The sequence below is a fragment of the Saccostrea cucullata genome, unplaced genomic scaffold (genome assembly GCF_032062105.1).
Source record: "Saccostrea cucullata isolate Sc308-1 unplaced genomic scaffold, CSIRO_AGI_Scuc_v1 ctg6173, whole genome shotgun sequence".
Lineage (NCBI taxonomy): Eukaryota > Metazoa > Mollusca > Bivalvia > Ostreida > Ostreidae > Saccostrea > Saccostrea cuccullata.
The window spans coordinates 1-19,747 of NW_026929333.1; the positions used below are offsets into that span (position 1 = coordinate 1).

At 33.5% G+C, this 19,747-nt stretch overlaps 1 protein-coding gene across 1 annotated transcript; it reads right to left on the minus strand.

The window, feature by feature from the left end:
• Positions 1-3,103: 3,103 nt before the first annotated feature.
• On the minus strand, positions 3,104-15,262 carry LOC134280511 (uncharacterized). Its single transcript, XM_062762928.1, has 17 exons — positions 15,124-15,262; positions 14,455-14,642; positions 13,839-13,978; positions 12,258-12,443; positions 11,502-11,729; positions 10,990-11,105; positions 10,467-10,595; positions 8,938-9,164; positions 8,333-8,516; positions 7,456-8,047; positions 7,135-7,244; positions 6,527-6,723; positions 4,848-5,062; positions 4,434-4,530; positions 4,127-4,282; positions 3,827-3,897; positions 3,104-3,411 (listed from the first exon to the last, which is right to left on the minus strand). Exons 1-17 carry the CDS (start codon positions 15,258-15,260, stop codon positions 3,349-3,351), a joined length of 3,036 nt encoding a protein of 1,011 aa, XP_062618912.1. The 5' UTR covers positions 15,261-15,262; the 3' UTR covers positions 3,104-3,348.
• Positions 15,263-19,747: the final 4,485 nt, after the last annotated feature.

Genomic DNA, 19,747 nt, shown 5'->3' on the forward strand with positions numbered 1-19,747 from the left:
ATATTTTTCCCGAAGTCTACCATGAAATCAGACCCTCATCTCAAACAACGAGATGTTATGAGAGATAACTTGTAAGACACTCACTAGGCTCTGAATCCGCTTGCACTTGGATCAAATGCACCAAAACAAAGAAAATGCACTAACCATACATATCCACGATATCATAATGATGAAACCAGAGACCAATAATCTCTGATGAAACATAACAAAGAGGTTGTATCAGAAAAAGGGAAGTAACTCTTAGAAGAGTTAGAAATTGCTTATATTACGAATTTTAGTAATATTACGATTTTTCGTATTGGACTGGACTGTATAATGACTATGTTAGCAAAGCACCTTTTAATATGTTTTTATGAAATTTACAATAACGTTTTCGCTTGAATTCTACATCGTTATTCAAATATTGATCTTGTGATTTTGTAATCCTTTTTAAATTTCAGATCTGCCTCCTCTCGAACTCATGAATGGACATTTAATTTATTCTAATGATAGTAGCGAAGCCAGTACCTTAGCCCGTGAATTTGCAAAATTTTGCATGAAAAAAATGCAAATACATATTTCTTCTCTGAAACCCCAGAATTACATCGTTCAAAAAGACTATATAACATGTCTCAAGAGAGAACTTGAAAAATCTAAAATAGTCATCATATTTTGGACTCCAGAGTCTATTACGAGGCAACAAGAATGTCATAATACCTTCAGCTATTTTGAAACAAGTGTAAATATAGCTTTGAATTTAGAACACATAGACAATATTAAATTAGCATGTGTTTATTTTATTAAATCACACAAAACATCGATACCAAACGACCTCCTGACGACTGCTCATAAATTTTTATTTCCTGAAGAATTCCCTAAGTTCTGCTCTTATATACAAGGTCACAAAATTAGGCTAAATCACGAATTGACTAAATCTCTCAAACATGCAATTTTTGGCTTAAAAAGAAACAATAGAGTCGAATATCAACATAACCAAACCGTCTCTAAAAGACTTATCTGCAATGATAAAATGGATGATGTTGATGATGATGATGATGATGATGATGATGAAAGTGATGATGAAGTTATCATAAATGACCAACATCACATCTCTTGGACTTCCCAATCTCTTTTGGGGGGAAATCATCCCTTGATAAGAACTGATAAAACAACATTTTCCGATTCGCCACATGTTGAAAGGAAAACAACAACAATCGTCAAAAAAACATCTTTAAAGGAGCAGTGTAAAAGTTCAGTATCTAATGAGGTACTAGCCATGGTGCATATACCTTCGTCTGATAGCGTTCGTACTTCTCAAATCTTTGGTTCGGGCTCAATAAATGAGCATGATGAACAAAGTCTAGGTAGTAACTCCAGCGAAAGTCGAAGCTCTGGTCTTATAAGTATTTCTAGATTTCCATTCAAAACAATTCCTTCTACTTTGAAAGATAGTGATCTGTCCTCTCAATCATCTGGCCACGAACACTGTGTACATATAGCAACACTACCTTTATCATCCACAGACGAACATGAGTTCATAAATTCTTCGTGCACTTCTAGTCCTCATCTTTATCAACAATTAATACCGAATAGAAAAAGTAGGTCATAAAAGTGTACAAGACTTGGATAGCAAAAATTTTAGTGTCGAAAGTGGCAAAATTATTCAAGAAATTGACGTTTCATCACACTGTATGAAGTGTCAAAAAGTACGATCCAAGGAAGACAAAACTTCAGAGGGTTTTTGTGACAATAGTGATAGTTACAGTGTCCGTAGTGAGAGTATAACAAGCTCACAAATTGATCTCTGTGACTTTACATAACAACAACATAAAAAACGTACAAATTTCCTGAGAGACTGTACATATAATACACTTAATTATCTAAGAATGCAATGTTTCTATAAGGGAAAAAATAATGTTTGCAAACGGTAGATATATTTGTAAATCTTAAATTGATTAAACATTCATTGAGAAGATGTTTTTGTTATCACTAAGTCAAATGGTGACTGACTTTTTCGTACTTATTGTTAGGCCATTATACATGTATATACACACAAAATTGTCGACGGATTTTTCCGTTATTTCTCGATTATAAAAAGGAGCACGCGGCGGATTTGATCGTTCGGCAGGGGATGTTCACTCCTCCGTGGCACCTGATCCCACCTCTGATGTTTAGGAGGTCCATGTTTGCTCTGCTTTAATTTTGTGACGTTTAATGGACTTTTGAGCTTGATATTGTTCGTTATCTCCATACATTTCATTTAACCTGTCATACAGATTTTTAGCTTCTGAGCTGAAAAGATTTTCTGATCACATTTTCATAGCAGTCTGTCTGTAAACTTTTTTACGATTTAGACTTCCTCTCAAAAAACCACAAGGTATTCTATCCCAAACATACATGCTATAAAGCATCCTTGGATGAAGGAGATTCAATTTTATTTTATAATGAAGTTTAAATGGGGGATATACTGTATAATGAAGAATCAATGAAATTGTGCTGGCATTAATATCATTATAAATCCAATTCCCCATAAACCATTTGGCTTAGAATCTTGTAACATAACGTGAAAACTTAATAATAAAGTGCAATTTGAAGTTTGATCAAATCATGACCTAGATATGTGGTTGGGCGCTGCCATGATGGTGGATCAAACTTTTATGTAGGAATATATGGACAAAATCTTTAAAAATCTTCAATAGACATTCGAGATCACGGATTCATGAACTGAATCTACACTATGTAATGAAACTTTTACTCGAGTTTCATCTTTGTCTAGTCCTTTATAACTTCAGATGATTTATCTTTGAAAGACACAGCAATACTTAAAAAAATGTTTACAAAGGGATAGAAGCTAACTCTCCCTATCAGCCAAAATGATTTAAAAACAGACAGTTCAATGTTCTTCTTATTGTCTTATTTTATTTGTCTTTTTTTTTTATTTTTGGTCAAAACTGACCTTTTATGGGTCAAAAAGACCATGTTTCTTGATTTTAAATCAACGGCTGTAAAAGCTTTAACACTGAAGTCCTGACTGATATGACTGATATCACTTCAGGAAACCACAGCCTTGAATAATCATAAACTAGTGTTGTTTTTTTTTCAAGAATTTTATTCTCTGATTCAAAATAAAAATATCAATTTTAACAAAAAGATGATTTGAAATTCTTACTATTAAATATACATGTGTAATAAATGAACACTTCCAATTTGTTTCAAAAGTGATGCTTATTTCAATTGTCTTTACAACAGTGACTGTTACCTAGTGTTATATATGCCAGTTCAGTGGTTTTTAGAATCAATTCAAAATAGTATCAAACACTGGTTTTCTTCAGTCATCTATACCACTGACGTAATACAGTGTATCTATAATTATCTGTACCATTGATGCAATATATCTTCAACTTTATCTTGATGTGCCCATTCTTGTTGTATCTGAAAATTAAGGGTCAAAACTGTTTAATTATTGTTGGAAGACAAATAAAAATGCAAAATCATGTTACTTTAAAATTATGTAAGTACACAAAAACTCAAAAGCTTACAACTAATAAAGTTTGATTAATATTTTTAGAACCTATCCTAAATTCACTAAAGGAAGGGGTTTATCTTGAAATATCTCACTAAAAAACAGTTCAGCCAAAACAGAGAAGTAAATAGGTTTGATGGTTTAAAAAAATCAGAACACAAGACAACAGACTGATACCTTCAACAGTACTATATATACCCCAATCACTCAGGTGAAATTAGGAATATACCTTTTTTTTTACAGATGGTCATTTCATCTCTTTCGAATTCTTATCTAAAGCATGCTCAAAAAATAGAATTCATTTATTGAGAACAGGATTCTGACCTTGTCCCAGATGTCTGGGGTTTTCTTTGTTCGAGATACTGGTGCTGAGCTGGGTCTGCTCTTCTTAGTTCCTGAAAAGCACACAAAAATTATACTGTAATTAAACCAACAATATACATGTACTGTTATTTTGTAGTTTGAAATTAATCTACCAAGATTAATTTTCACAACTACAAAATCTATATCAATAAACTCAAAGCAAAAATATTTATATATTTTTCAAATCTCATAAAATGTAAAATTTGGAGTAAATTATATAAAAATTAATATAGCGTGGTGAAACAGGAAAGAGACACATACCATGTGTTACTGTTTTAAGTGTGCTGACCACTTGCTTTTTGAGGTCGCCGGTGGTGAATTTGACCATAGCCATCAGAAACCTGGTACCACCATGATGGTTAAACACCTGTTCTATTCTTTTATCACTCTTCACCAACATTTGGACAATGATCAAACCTGTAAGAGAACCAGTTAATTATGAACTAACATGAATGAGAACCAGTTACTAGAACCTATCGAAAATCACATTTATTAAAGATCCAGCCAAATATTTTTGACACACATATTAAATTCAGTCAAAGTCTTTAATGCCTCCAGATTTTCTCACCAATTATTTCCAGTAATTCATTGCTTGTATTGGTTCTGAGGAAGTCAAGTAACTTCTGCATGTATCCCAGCTGGGTCAAGGTCATGTGAACTTCAACCTAAATATACAAAAATATTCACATCCGTAAATAAAGTTCACACAAGGAGGACAAACAGTTTAAAAAACAACAAAAAAAAACTCAAAAAAATTACAGATGATAATCTTTAATGTGACTATTTTCAAAAATTGTCCATATAAATGGGGTTTTTATGCAGTATTTCAGAATAAAATACACTAATATCTTTTAATTGCAAAGAGTGTGGGCATGAATGACCAACACATTGTATCCCCAAAATCCTTTCTGCGAAAAATCAAATTATCAAAATAAAAGCATAAGATTTAAGTTAAATCACGTAAAAAGCTTTCCAAACTCACATTTCCGAAATGCACTAGATCACCAAGTAGAAGTGCACAGAGTTTTTTAACCTCTAAAGAAGGGGAAAACATGGGTGTTAAAATCCTTGATCCTCCCTCTTGTAGCAGTTGATCTCTGCACTGAATAGCTACAGGTTTAACTGGGTCAAGGACAGGCTTAGGGACTTCTGGAATTGGGTCAACATGCCTGGAACTAGGTCTGTTTTCAATCACGTCTGAATAAAATTTACATAAATAATGCATAATTGAAGGTAAATACAACTCAAGTTGCTTGTCGAATCTCAAGATTTTGGTCTACTATTTCTTAGCAATCTAGATTGCCATAGATTTTTGTAAATCTCAAAGCAGGATCTTCTTGAAACATTCAATGACCAAATTTTAACAAGAGGCCCAGGGGCCACATCGCTCACCCGAGCATTGTGGCTAGGAAAAAGTAGAAATTGGTTTACTATTGAAAAGTTTAAATCCAAAAGTTTGGCCCCGCCCTACCCCCGGGGGTCATGATTTGAACAAACTTGAATCTACACTATCTGAGGATGCATCCATATAAATATGAGCAATTATGTCTTTGCTATTTTTGAGAAGAAGATTTTTAAATCGTTTTCCTATATATTTCTATATAAAACTTTGGTCAGCCATTGTGGCCCTGCCCTATCCCCGAGGGTCATGAATTGAACAAACTTCAATCTACACTATCTGGGGATGCTTCCATACAAATATTAGCAATTATGGCTTTGCTGCTCTGAAGAAGAAGATTTTTAAAGAATTTTCCTATATATTTCTATATAAAACTTTGGTTGGCCATTGTGGCCAGCCTTACCCCCCGTGGTCATGATTTGAACAAACCTGAATCTACACTACCTGGGGATGCTTCCATATAAATATGAGCAATTATGGCTTTGCTGTTCTTGAGAAGAAGATTTTTAAAGAATTTTCCTTTATATTTCTATAGAAAACTTTGGTCAGCCATTGTGGCCCCGCCCTACCCCAGGGGGTCATGATTTGAACAAACTTGAATCCACACTACCTGGGGATGCTTCCATATAAATATGAGCAATTATGGCTTTGCAGTTCTTGAGAAGAAGATTTTTAAAGAATTTTCCTATATATTTCTATAGCCATTGTGGCCCGGCCCTACCCCCAGGGGATATGATTTGAACAAATTTAAATCTACACTACCTGAGGATGTTTCCCCATAAGTTTCATCTTTCCTGGCACAGTGGTTCTTGAGAAAAAGATTTTTAAAACATACCACCAAATTTTCACTAATTCTCAATTATCTCCCCTTGAATGAAGGTGTGGCCCTTTATTTGAACAAACTTGAATCCCCTTCACCCAAGGATGCTTTGTGGCAAGTTTGGTTGAAATTGGCCCAGTGGTTCTTGAGAAGAAGTTGTAAATGTGAAAAGTTTACAGACAGACAGACAGACGGACAGACGGACGCCAGACAAAATGTGATCAGAAAAGCTCACTTGAGCCTTCGGCTCAGGTGAGCTAAAAATTGACTGAGAAAATTGATAAAACTTGTGCAGAGAAATGATGTTGAGCAAATGCTTAGCAAAAGTTTCACTAATTGCTTAACAGAAAAAGGATATAAGAAACATTTTAGAGACTGAGCTTCCCACTATCATACACTTTAACAGCTATGAGAATGCTTTAAGATAAAGAATTATACATACATTGACTGAGTCTTGTTATAGCCTCAGTGTCTGGGTCCTCCTCTGCCCTAGGGATGATATGGGGGGTGGAGGGGGTGGTGGGGACCAGTCTTGTCCCCAGGGCATCTTTGATGATGTGAGCCACGTGAGGTGACATGGTGTGGAGGGCCTGCTGTACACAGAGGTCTCTGGTGAGGGCGGCCGCTGCTGACTGGGGGCTAGATACAGGTGAAACGAAAGTGAAAGAATAACTGGAGGTCAAACTAGCATTTCCATACCTTTAATTCCTTCTGAAGATAAAATTTATGGCATATTTTGAAATCCCAAAAAATCATTTTGATAAATGAACATGTTTAGGTTTAAAATATACATTAACGATCTTAAATCATCAACCTCTAAGCTAATGCTGTTTCAAGACTCATTTTAATCATAGTAATGGGAGATAAAATTTGGACTAATTTTAAATCACTTTAACTTGTAATTTGCAATTTTTAAACAAAATATTGAAAGCTATCAAGATAGCCTTAAAATGCTTTAATTTAATTCCTTCTGCACCTTTTATAAATACACATGGCAGGGTTATGTTTGGTATCAAACATGTCAAAGATTACAATATATTAAATTCTCACCGAAGTCTGGCATTAGCACTAGCATTGACAGGACCGTACATGCTATTTAGAGTTACCTCCCTCTCTTCTATAGACTGTATGTTAGCTCTTAGGATCTCACAAGAGAAAATCTGCAAAATTACTTTGATAATTACATTTGTAATAATTTGCTTGTATTCAGGATTCAAATTAAATGAAGAGAAACTGCTTGCTGCAAAAACCCTTAAGAAGTAAACTGCAATGATTACCCTCAATGACATTTTTTAGAACCTATGAATCAATATTATGAATTAATTATCATTACACAAGTGAACAAACCTGATGATCTGATTTAATATATACCTGACATTGCAGATGTGAACACTGAATGAAAGGCACTACAACTCGGAAAACACCTTGTTCAAACAAGCACTTCCTTAGCAACCGTCGCTCGGCGCTTATCTCTTTGTCCTTGAGTCCTTGACGACGTTCCTCTTCTGACAAGGAGGACAAGCCTATTGCACTGGTAGGTCTGCTCTTAACAGGGGAGCCTGGTCGACCATATCCACTGTGTGTGGCAGTGTCTGACTTAGAACCTACGGGTGAAGACCTCTTCTTTGATTTGGAAGACACTGGGAACAGATCAGAGAAGCCTTTACATGAACACAGAGATATGACCAGCACCAGTTCTAGTAGAATAACAACGAGGTCCACTTCTTTTTCTTCAAACACAGCATAAAGATCAGCAAAACCCAGGCGGTCTAACACTTTAAGTCCACTAGCTGACTTTGCTTCGTGTTCAGAACATAGTTTCTTCCCACTCCTGGCCTGCAGGGCTAAGTCTAAAATGTTTCTAAGCTTCCTTGAGAAGAAAGTTAATAATTCAAACAAACACTCTCCAAAGGAATCCCACACCATCTGTACCAGGGCTCTGTTGATTTTACCATACTTCCTCCTATCCAGAATAAAAAAAGATTTGCTGGAATAGTGCATAGACTAAGAGCATCTATTCATTTTGTCCTTTTTAAACTTTATAAATGATTGAATTTTTTGGATAATTGGACAACTAACACTTTTAAAAAAATTTATGAAACAAGCCAACAATTTTTAATAGAAAACAAGCTATATAGATATGTCAAATATAAATAAGAATGAATGAGAACTCACAAATCTATGGGTTCTTATTACTTTAGAATACCATTTTAATGATACATGTAAGTAAAACATTTTAAACTTTGACCTTTGATCTTCACAATCTGTGAAGCTGGTCAGGTCCAGTGAGTTTAAATCCTGCTTGTTTCTGTGAGCTGGCCACAGACAGACATTTAACATGGCAGAGGAGCAGCTGACCAATAGCTGGACATTACATCCCGCCCTGTATCCACACTTCACGACCTTCTGCAGATTGTTCTTCTCTATCTTAGCTGTAATGAATATTAATCATGTAATTAATTTGAAATTTAACTTCCAACTTTACTGTCATAATTATTTTTAAAGTATTTTTAGTAGTTTGAGAATTTTGCATATCATTTTTCAATAAAGCTATCTGAGCTGTATTTCCTATGAATTTAAGTAACTTTAAATTATTTTCATTCAATTTGTTTTATATATAAATAAGCACATTACATTGTAACTATATATGTGTAAAATAAAGAATTGTCATAATTATATCACAATTATTTTTAAAATATTTTCAGTAGTTTGAGAATTTGGCATATCTTTTTTCAATAAAGCTATCTGAGCTGTATTTCCTATAAAATTAACTTTGTAACTTAACATTGTAACTATATGTGTAAAATAAAGAATCTATAATTATACAAGAATTTTTTTGGTCAACAAAATTACCTTCTTTACAGAAGATCTTGGTCAGCATCTCAACATAACTTTCCACCCCCCTCCACAGTCTCCCCTCCCTCTCCTGCCTTCCCCTGATCTGTGGTTTGTCTGTGTGTCTGTCTGTGTGTGAGGGGAGCAGACTGTGGGATATGTGGCTCATCACTTCCTTACACAGGCCCAGTCTCCTGGTACTGGTCACATGATTCATCAACACTAGCGCCCTCTGTCTAACTAATCTGTTAAAAGGGGAAGTAACTCATATAAGTCAGGAATTTGACAGTAAATGAATTGATGATGAGCTATTTTTAAAAGTGCATTGTGAGTGTGTGAGACAAACTATATGTAGGATACATAAATATGTACAAGTAAGTGAAAAGAATTGTAAATACTTTTTAAAAATAATTCAAACCCATTAGTGCATTTATTTATACATTGAAAAGGCAAATAAATATATATTTAATTAATAGTGTGCAAATCTTCCATAATGAAAATGTGCAGTGGTGAAAAATTCATGGTTTAAACTATGTATTGTACAAAACTTGATTACTTAGTATTTTCTAAGGTAAGTATTTTACAAAATTCCAGTGTTACAGGAAATAATACATGCTGGGGAATAATTTTACAGAGTTAAAAACTGCAAGACTTTAGTTTAGAGTAGTAGAGCATGCATTGGTTACTTCAGAAGATTTCAATAAGTCTTAAAATGATTAAATTGAGAAAAAAATCTCTGCATATTTTTATGGAAATGAATAGGTATTTACATGTTAATACAAAGGCTTTGGTGAAGGAGGGAAGGTTACTGGAGATACATTTGTTGTGAACCAAAAGTTCGTTTATACATCCAGGGGTGTGAATATATAAAACATATATTTATTGCTTCATTTTGCATTTAATTCATCATGAATCTGCAAAAATTCTAAAGTGATTATCTACATGTAATACAGTGATAATATGTTGAAAAAACAAAAAATAAAACAAATATAAATTGAAATTTCATGTGTACACTATAACTCACAGATTTTAAATACATGTATGTACATGTGTAAAATCTATGCCTTGCATTTTATCTATAATTGATATACATGTATATCACATATACATATATAAAATATTTTCAGAAAAGTTAAAAATAAATAAATAAAGATCTTGTGCAATAAATACTGAAGAATAATTTTGTAGACTTATTTTTGAGCATTTTTTGTTTCATATGTGTTATCAAATCTGAAAGCTTGATTAATAATATTTTCAGCATACCCAGATTGAATCAATTCTGTAAGATACAATAGAATAACTCTGGTTATATAACACTGATTAATATCATTGGTAAATTATGGTTTTAATTTATTGTGCAAGGTTTTAAGATATTACTACAAAAAGATATTTGCAAAGTGTATTTAATTATTCCCCCCTGGAAAAAACATTAACATCCTGATAATTTTAATTATGTAAAATTAAATAAAATTTAATATTAAATTGTTATGACATTTATGTTTTCTATTTTGGTCGATTTAAACCATTTTGGCTATGCAGTATTTTACCTGCACTTGGACTGCTGTACACAGGTGAGCGCTGTGGGAAGGATCTCGTTGTCGTTAATGACCGTGCCCCGCCCCCTCTCTGTCTCAGACAGGATACACAGTAAAGACAGGGCCTCAGTCTGTTGGTCACTGGGAAAGAGAGAACATCCTTAAATAGAACTCATTCAAATCCAACACAAATACAGACAGGATACACAGTAAAGACAGGGCCTCAGTCTGCTGGTCACTGGGGGAGAAAGAAATCCTTAAATAGAACTCACTCAAAGCTGTTTTAATAATGAATTTTTTGTGGTCAGGTTCAGAATTCTTCAAGTAAACAGTGTATGCATGAGCAAACAATCTGATTCCATAATTCACAAATAAATCAAAATGCTGCATTTTTTAAATTGCACATTTAATTTGAATTTGTTTAATTGACTCCTTTATTAATTAATTTTAATATGCCAGTCAATTTAAATCAAGGGATTGTGCATTTTAAATTAAAGAAAAGTAAAGAATTGTAAGAGATCTATTTATAGACTACCAGGGTCCCTCTTTGAGCATGCTAACGGCTACACCAGTCACTCCCTGGTCAACACTACTGGACATCATTGAGTCTTCATTCTTAACAACCTCCCCAAGGATCTTAGTGTAAATCTCCTGTCACAAAAATAAATTAACTCACACTGTAAAATAAACATAGCAAAATGATGTCACTTGTTATACATTTAACATGTTCAAACAAAATACTGTATGAAGAACTGTGTTATAGCTGTAATAACCAATATCTGCCTTCAAAATCACTTTGTTGTGCACTTGTTGTAAATTTTATTTTATTTTATTTTGCAGTAATCATGTAAAGTATATATTTTCACTCTACTCCTTGTCTGCAAAATCAAGTACATGGTGATATTTGATTTAAACGGATACACAGAGAAGCTTAATTTTCCTTATAAATTTGTTGAATTCATAATTACACTGAATAAATGCTATGACAAGAAAGGTGGCACTAAATTTTGAGTGTGATAATTAATGCATAATAATATTTTACAGTACCTTTAACTTAGCACTGGAATCTCTCAGTCCAGCTATAATCGGTAGAACTCGGTTTTCAATGATTCCAAGGAAGTCCTGGTCCTTTCCCAGACAGTGGAAGAAGCAGCCGATCCTGTACTTGTTGTCCAGGGTGACCCCCTCCATAGACAGGGCGGTCAGAAGGAGGGGCACAATGTCACCCAGAACCGGCTCATACCACTCCTCCCTCAGGCTCTCATAGCTCACAACCTACAATGTGTGGGGTGTATTTTCTTTTTATATTTAAATTTTGCCATGATATTCTAATTAAAACAGTTTGAGTAATACTCAGTTATAACGAAGTCACTGTGACATGTTAAAATACTTCGCTATATCTGTAATTTGTTATATCCATATAAGAAATTCATAAAAATTAATATATATAGCTGGTGATCGAACAAAACTTTGCTGAATCTGTATGCGTGAATTCACAATATCCATGTTTGTACTAAGCAATTTTTACTGCACAAGTCTCTCTTCTCTTTTAAATTAAAGTTTGTCCTTTGTGTTTGGTCCGCTTACAGTTTTCTGAATTTTCAAGACTGCAGCAAAAAATTTCAGGTTGGACAACAATGGATAATACAATTATCATAGATCTGAATTACCCTAGACAATAATTCAGGCCAGAATAATCTTCAAGTATGTCTGACATAATTTAAAAGCTTAAATTCAAGTTCAGTCAAAGTCAAAATAATAACAGTAAATAGAGGACATTCTTGTTATTGGACTCAGTCTTACCCTGATCATTGTGTCGACACATGGCCCCAGACTTTCACTGGAGCTACTGATAGTCTGGGTTAAGTTTTTCAGGAGGTTCCTCTTCAGTAGGAATGTCACATTAGAAAGGTTCCCACACAGCTTACTGATCAGGGACCAAGTCATCTCTTTGATTCTGAGGTTGCCAGATTCCAAGTATTCACACACCTATAACATAATAAGGAAAATATTACTGCATGTCATAATGTGGACATAAATTGGTGTATGGGGTATTCACAACGAAACACAATCACTGGGTGGTGAAATATTGGCATATCAGAGCTACAAACTAATATCAAATGTGCTCTACGTCGTTTCAATAAATTATTTCTTACTACAGTATTTATGCCTTATATATATAGTGCATTGTTGTCTGCACCAAAGCCACTAAAATATGAAGCTCACTTTTTGCAGTCCAGTCCAACACGAAAATTCGTAATATTACGAAAAAAACGTAAGATTACAAAAAAAGCGTAATATTACAAGTTATCGTAATATAAAAGTTATATTACAATTTTTCGTAATGTAGTTAATTAAATTACGAATACGCGTAATAAAGCAGATTGTAGAGACTATATCACAAGTTTTCGTAATCCAAGACAAATTCAATCATTGCAAGAAATTGAGTGGCGGGTAGCAAAGTATGACGTTTACTACGATATGTCACGGACGATAACTTGTACGACTCTTACTGAGATTTGAATTCTGTGCATTTCAATAAGAATTGTACAAACAGTTGTATTATGAGACCAGGGTGTGATTTTTAGCGTAGACTTCGCCAGAAAAGTAGGGAGTTCGGGTGATATAGACCAATGCAACATGCTTAAAGCAATATGAGCTGCATTTTTGAAAATTTTATTTTGCAGGTAAAATATGCTATTATGATTCATTTGTATGTAATTTAAACCCATATGAGCGATAAGCCCAAAAGAAAGTTGAAAAAATTTTTTAGAAGAAATATTTCTGTGCGACCAAATATACAGTATTACATAAAAAATCATTATTGTACAGGACGACAATAATTCAATTTTGCTTCAATCAAAGCTAATAAAACATTTTCCATTGCAAATATGAACAACAGAAGCTTATAAAATATGTTTTATTTTTCTGTCATTGAAATAGTTAATTACAAATTTGAAACATAATTTTCCATTGTCAAACATGCAGCTCATATTGCTTTAAGGGAATATTGAAATTTACTGGAAAATTGGTCTTATCCTTGGGAAAATTCCTAATATAAAAGATTAATAAAAGAAATTGTCCACTCACCCATCGCTGGCGGTACTTTCTTTTTGAATTTTCATGCTTTCTGATAGGCGTAACTGACCAAACTGACTGCGTGCTATCAGTAGATGTGGAACCTGATATATTACCGACTTCATACTTTGCTACCCACCACTCAATTTCTTGCAATGCTTGAATTTGTCTTGGATTACGAAAACCCATATTTTCCTATTGGACTGGACTGTTTTGTGTGTACACACATGTTATCAGCTCTTCTTTATGTGTTTACTCTATTAAGCCACTTAGAAAATCAAAAATGAAATTGTGTGATTAAGCTACCCTCTCCAGCTCCTCCTGTGACACAGGCTCCTCGCAGGAGAACCCCTCTAGTACCCCATTGAATGCCTGAGATGAAATCCTGCCATCAGGTCTCTTACTTAGTCCATCTAGCATCTTTAAGAGCACTTTCAAATCCACATCTGTAGAACATTTAGCCAAGTTAACAGGTGCAATTGTTTCTCAATGTGTGAAGTTATTTTTCCTACACCAACTCTTTAACATGTAATAATGAGGATGATTAAAACATTGTTTAATCTAAAACTGCTTAACAAAAATATTATAAAGCTGTTAATATTAATAAATTTTAAACCTTAAAAACTTGAAAAGGAACTATATTTCATAAAGAGACATTATTGATTAATTTACACAATTGCGTGAAATTATGGCCCAGTGACCATGCATATGTATGTCCTTTTATTTCAATTTCACAACAGCTTATGATCACATCCTCAAAAAAAAAAATCAACTGTTTCAATAAGTAAGTGATGTTTGATATGCATCAAAGCAATATGGCATATATTCTTCAATCATTTCTGGAACTAAAAACAAATTCTCACTCTCCTCAGCAATGCACACAAATTCCTATTTCTACACAGATTCTCACACAAATTCTCACCCTCCTCTTCTTCATCAGTATCCTCAGAGCTGCCCTGGTCCTTTTTCTGACGTTGTTTACCTGAGCCAAGTGCCTGACCTACTTTGTGACACTCACACGTGACATGGACTGCCCTCTGGTGCCTGGGGGAGGGGGATTTACTGGGGAGTCTGGAGTAGATACTGGTTATTGGATCATAATCTGGATCCCTGTAATTTAATGAAGAACTTCAGATGTGCTACAAAGAAACTCGATCTTTTTTGAAAAAAAAATATTTTTATATTTTAATTATAAGGTTATTAAGTCTTGTTTTCATTGCTGCAAAAAACTTTATAATATATACAGCAAAACTCATTTAGTACGAACACGGATATAGCGAATTTACGGATATAGCAAAGTCATTTTGGATCCCCAGCTATATAAATTTAAATAATTTCTTATACGGTTATAACGAATTACGGATATAGCGAAGTGATTTCTTAGGTCCCAGTGACTTCGTTATAACCAAGTTTTACTGTATATTCATTGGGAATTTTTTTTCAAAAGTCTAATTTGATATTAAGTAAAACAAAGACTCATGATCATACAAATTAATACAGTAAAGAATTGTTTTCATAGTTACAGGTATCATAATTACACTCACGATAAACATGTATATACAGTGTACATAGTTTTGCGTGAGATTTATACCTTTCAAGTCGCTGGTGTTTGATCAGATGAGAAGGGGTATCCAGATACTCCCCTACAATTGTTAAATGTTTACGATCCACCTCAGAAATAACAGAATCTGTAGGATGCCAGGACTGAAGAGGATTGGCCATAGACATTTATTTTTGACAGCAGCTGAAAATAACACTACAGCATTAGGTTAAAGAGGAATTATTTAGCATTGAATATTTTGGGCATTTTATTGTGCCCCGAGAATTTTTTTTAAATTATGTTGATAATTAAATTAGAATGGAGTAACAATATTAAATGATACATTTTTTATGAAATACTTTTTTTTTATCTCAATGAAACAAAAGCAATGTAAAGCTACCAATTTGATGTTAATCCCAAAATTAATAAAATTTAATATATATGACTTAATCATGTTAATTTCAAACATTTTTTTTTCAATGCTTAAGTACATGTATTAAAATTTAATATGACTTACTTTCAAATATTTTTTCAATGCTTGATTTCTTTGCTGTTCTGCATTCTTGTGTTGTCCGGTAGCTTTATTTGAAATCATTCATTAGGCGCATTATTCAAGTGTACAATAGGAATAAAATCCAGGAGCCATTGCTACCATGTCTGCTGTTCAAACACAGGAAAATACCTCTTGTTGACTCAATAAATCGACAGTTCAGACAGGAACGTGACACATTGTTAAACTTTTCTATTACCACATATTGATTTTTGTCCGATAAGTCAACGATTTGTTTGACTTTAAAGACGCCACTTTAAAAAAAATTTGTTTACCTTAGATTTCGACAATACTGTAATTAAATATCATGTATGACGAACCCGATGGGATTAAAGTATTAATTGAGGTTTCATTATCAATCACGTACTTTGAAAAGAAAACATTTGCAATTCTAATTTTAAACAAAAATACTAGTCGTATACTATGTATACTCCTGAGACGTTCAAGATTTTTAAATTCAAAAGTTTGCTAGATATATTAGGGGGAATATTCAATTTATGAAGTTTTCCTTTCTTCCTTTAACAAATGTTTCACCATCGCAACATTTAGGACTTTAACCACTTCTGTGCCACAGGGCCGGATTTGAGCCGATCACACAGTTGCGTAGAGTGCCAAGGGGCCGATTTTATCGAAATGAATTGTGATTTTGTACTTCTTTTACTTCTATTCAACGTAATTAATTATTGAACTTTTGCATCTTTTTATTGCATAACATTAAAGTTTTTATGGCTTATTTGTAGAATATCATGAAAATTTCAGAAAATATATGGATAAACAAAGTGAATTTCATACCAGCGATGACGCCCACAGGCCCCTGACGTTACTTATTTTTCTTTTAATAAAAAAAATATACCCATTATTATTAGGTATGGGTATATTTTTTTTATTAAAAGAAAAATAAGTAATGTCAGGTGCCTGTGATGACGCCATAGATTTTTGAAATAAAAGAGTTAATGTTACTCAAAATACCGGTATTATTACTATCGAATATGCTCAATGAACACGAATTCATTTCAAAGGTATATTTTCATACTATAACTAATTCAGTATATCGAGGTACTACTCGTCCATTTAGCAGCAACGGGTAGAATTAACGTCATTTTACGTAAATGACGCCATAATAACAAGTGCGTTTTGTTTCCTGTCATCGTCGGAAACCCACGGGTGATCTCGTCTTTACTTATGATAAGTAAAGACGAGATCACCCGTGGGTTTCCGACGATGGTTTCCTGTGTTGGATGTATTTTTCGTAAGTTTCCTTAATGCAGATTTTACATGCTGCTTCTCAACTAAAAGCACCTAATAATTAAACATATTGAATAGATATTGAAAAGTTAACCAAAGCTAATAAGTTCAAATGTTTGTTTTTGATTTAATTGTATTCCGAAATTTTAATTTTAATCAATATTTCTTTTTTATTTGTTCCGTATTGACTTTATTTATTACATACCGGTATATAACTTTTAATATTTCATAGATTTTTTTAACAATTAAGACGCATGAATTCAATGTATTACAGTGAAAGGGATAAGCATGATCAGTCTGATCTGACTATTTTTCGTCCAGAATTTTAATGGAAAATAATGACGCAATTTTATTGAAATCTCTAATGAGAAAATATACATGTACGGCAAATGAATGAAATTCTTTGAGTGACAATCTATTTTTTAAAAAGATTGTGTTTTTTTAATTTTATTTTGTTAAAAGGCTATTGATCTTTCTATTTTCATCGTGTAGGATATATTCTATATATATTCCTTACACTATAGTATGTCAATTTGAACAGTACAGATTATTTAGATTTTTGCTACGGAAGTAAAAATTGCGTATCCCTCTGATGATGACTACACAAAATCAAGTCTACGTGTACAAAAATACAAAGTAATGTCATATATTTTCTGATTTGTCCCTTTGAATTAATGCTAATCATGCATCAGGTAAATGATATCTTGGGGATTAGGTAAATATAAAACAATTATTGAAAATCTTTTAAAACTGCTGTAGAAACTTGCCTAAAGCGCAAAATGGGGTGTGGGGGGGGGAATGAAAAACTAGAAGTAAAAACAATATATTAAGGTCAAGATCTAGTAAATAACTTTAGACTAATTTCTTGGTGCAGATCCATCATGACCTCATAATCAATTTCAACTTTCTTTTTCCCGTACTTTACATCTTTAGCAGAATTATGTAGAAAATAGGGTATTTCCATGACATTCAATTTGAAATCATATGAAAAGTAAACCGGATACCTATATTAAATTTGATATTGATTAAAGAAGAGGCCATGAACATACTAATTACCGTTTTCTGAGAGGCTGTAGGCAATCTGGATGCATTTCTTATGGCGAATATGATTAAAACTTCCATATTCATGACTGGTTTTCTTAATTTTTCATTGAAAATGACAGTTTACAATATGGTTTTTCATCTTGTTTACTTTCAATTTATGCCCCGAAACACCTTATTTGACCAAGCTAAAGTTGTAAAGCATCAATAAAGGAATTTATTTTTCAAATTTGATAAATCTGTATATATAGGCATCCTTCATTTACTAGATCTTGACCTAAAAGGTGATTATTTTTGTTAATTCTCACTATTGTTTTCGGCTTCAAGAAGAAAGTAAAAACGGCAAGGGGACAGCCGTCTTTGAGTTTAAAAAATATATACTAAATACATGTATTATATTATAGCAAATCACTATTTCTTTTATTTAAAAAAAATGGGTTAAACTCGATCCATCCCCACCACAACCCCCATCCGTTAGAGTACATGTACGTAAGTGCTACGAAATATGCGATTTTTTTAAAATATCGACCTTTTCCTTACTTACTCGTGTGAGTTTCATTTACATTATGGAATATGTACATGTGTGTAGTTGTACCTTTGAAAACATTATATAGACAAATACAATTTCAGAGAAAGAGAGAGAAAGAATAAAAACACAGTTACTAAAACATGCGTTTAATTTTGAATTGTTTTGAATACATTTTTATAATGCTTTAAACTTATTGATTAACTTTTTTAAAAGCAATTCTCAAGTGTTTGTTTCCTCAGTTAGATTTGTACACGTATAGCATAAAGTGATTGAGCATTTTTAGTTGTTTTTTTTTTTGGGGGGGGGGGGGTATTTTTCTTTAATTCAGGGGGGATGTTGAATCTCAAATTATTGAATAACTGTTCATTTATTCTTTTAGCTGCAATTATGTAGCCCTCTCCGATTTTTTTATCTGATATTTTTTGGAGAGGGCCACCCCCCGGGCGGGGGGGGGGGGGGGGGCTACATTATTGCAGCTAGTTTTATTAAACCACCAATTCTTTTTAATTAATATGTTACCATGAATATTTTTTAAGATACAAAATACGAAATAATGTGGAATTTTGTGAAGTCTCTTTTAAATTTTACTAGGGTGAGCTTATGTATGTTTTAAATATTTATTTTAAATCATAATAAGATCGGTACATTTAATCAAAATTTTGTTCACGCCGGATATTCGGGCACTCGGAAAAGGGTTGAGTCGCAAAGAACCGGGTCTAAAAAATTAATACACTGTATTTTTTTTCTTTACTATTAAAAGATCGCAAATGGACTGGTGTAACTGAAAAATATATTAAAAGATAAATGGGCTTCGTTCGAGTATTGCAAGTTTATAATAAATCAACTTACTTACTTACTTAGGCCTGTTGTTCCGTGAGGAACATAGGCCATCAACGACAGTCCTTCAACGAACACGATTTTGGGCTGCTCTGGCTGCATCGTGCCAGGTCATATTCTGTGTCCTTAGCTCCGACTCCGAGTCACGCCTCCAGGTGTTTCTAGGTCGTCCTCGTTTTCTTTTGCCCTGTGGGTTCCAAGTCAGGGCCTGGCGTGTGATGCTGGATGGTGACTTCCTTAATGTGTGACCAATCCAGCGCCACTTCCTCTATCTTATTTGTACCTCCATTGGTTCCTGTCCTGCTCTCATCCATAGTTCTTCATTTGAGATCCTATCAGACCATCGGATGTTGAAGATGCGCCTGAGACAGGTGTTGTAAAATGTCTGGATCTTCTGCAGGGTAGTTTTTGTCATCCATTTGGATCCGCAGTTTGGTGGTAGTACGTGTGCTCTTTGAGGCCCAGATGTTCTT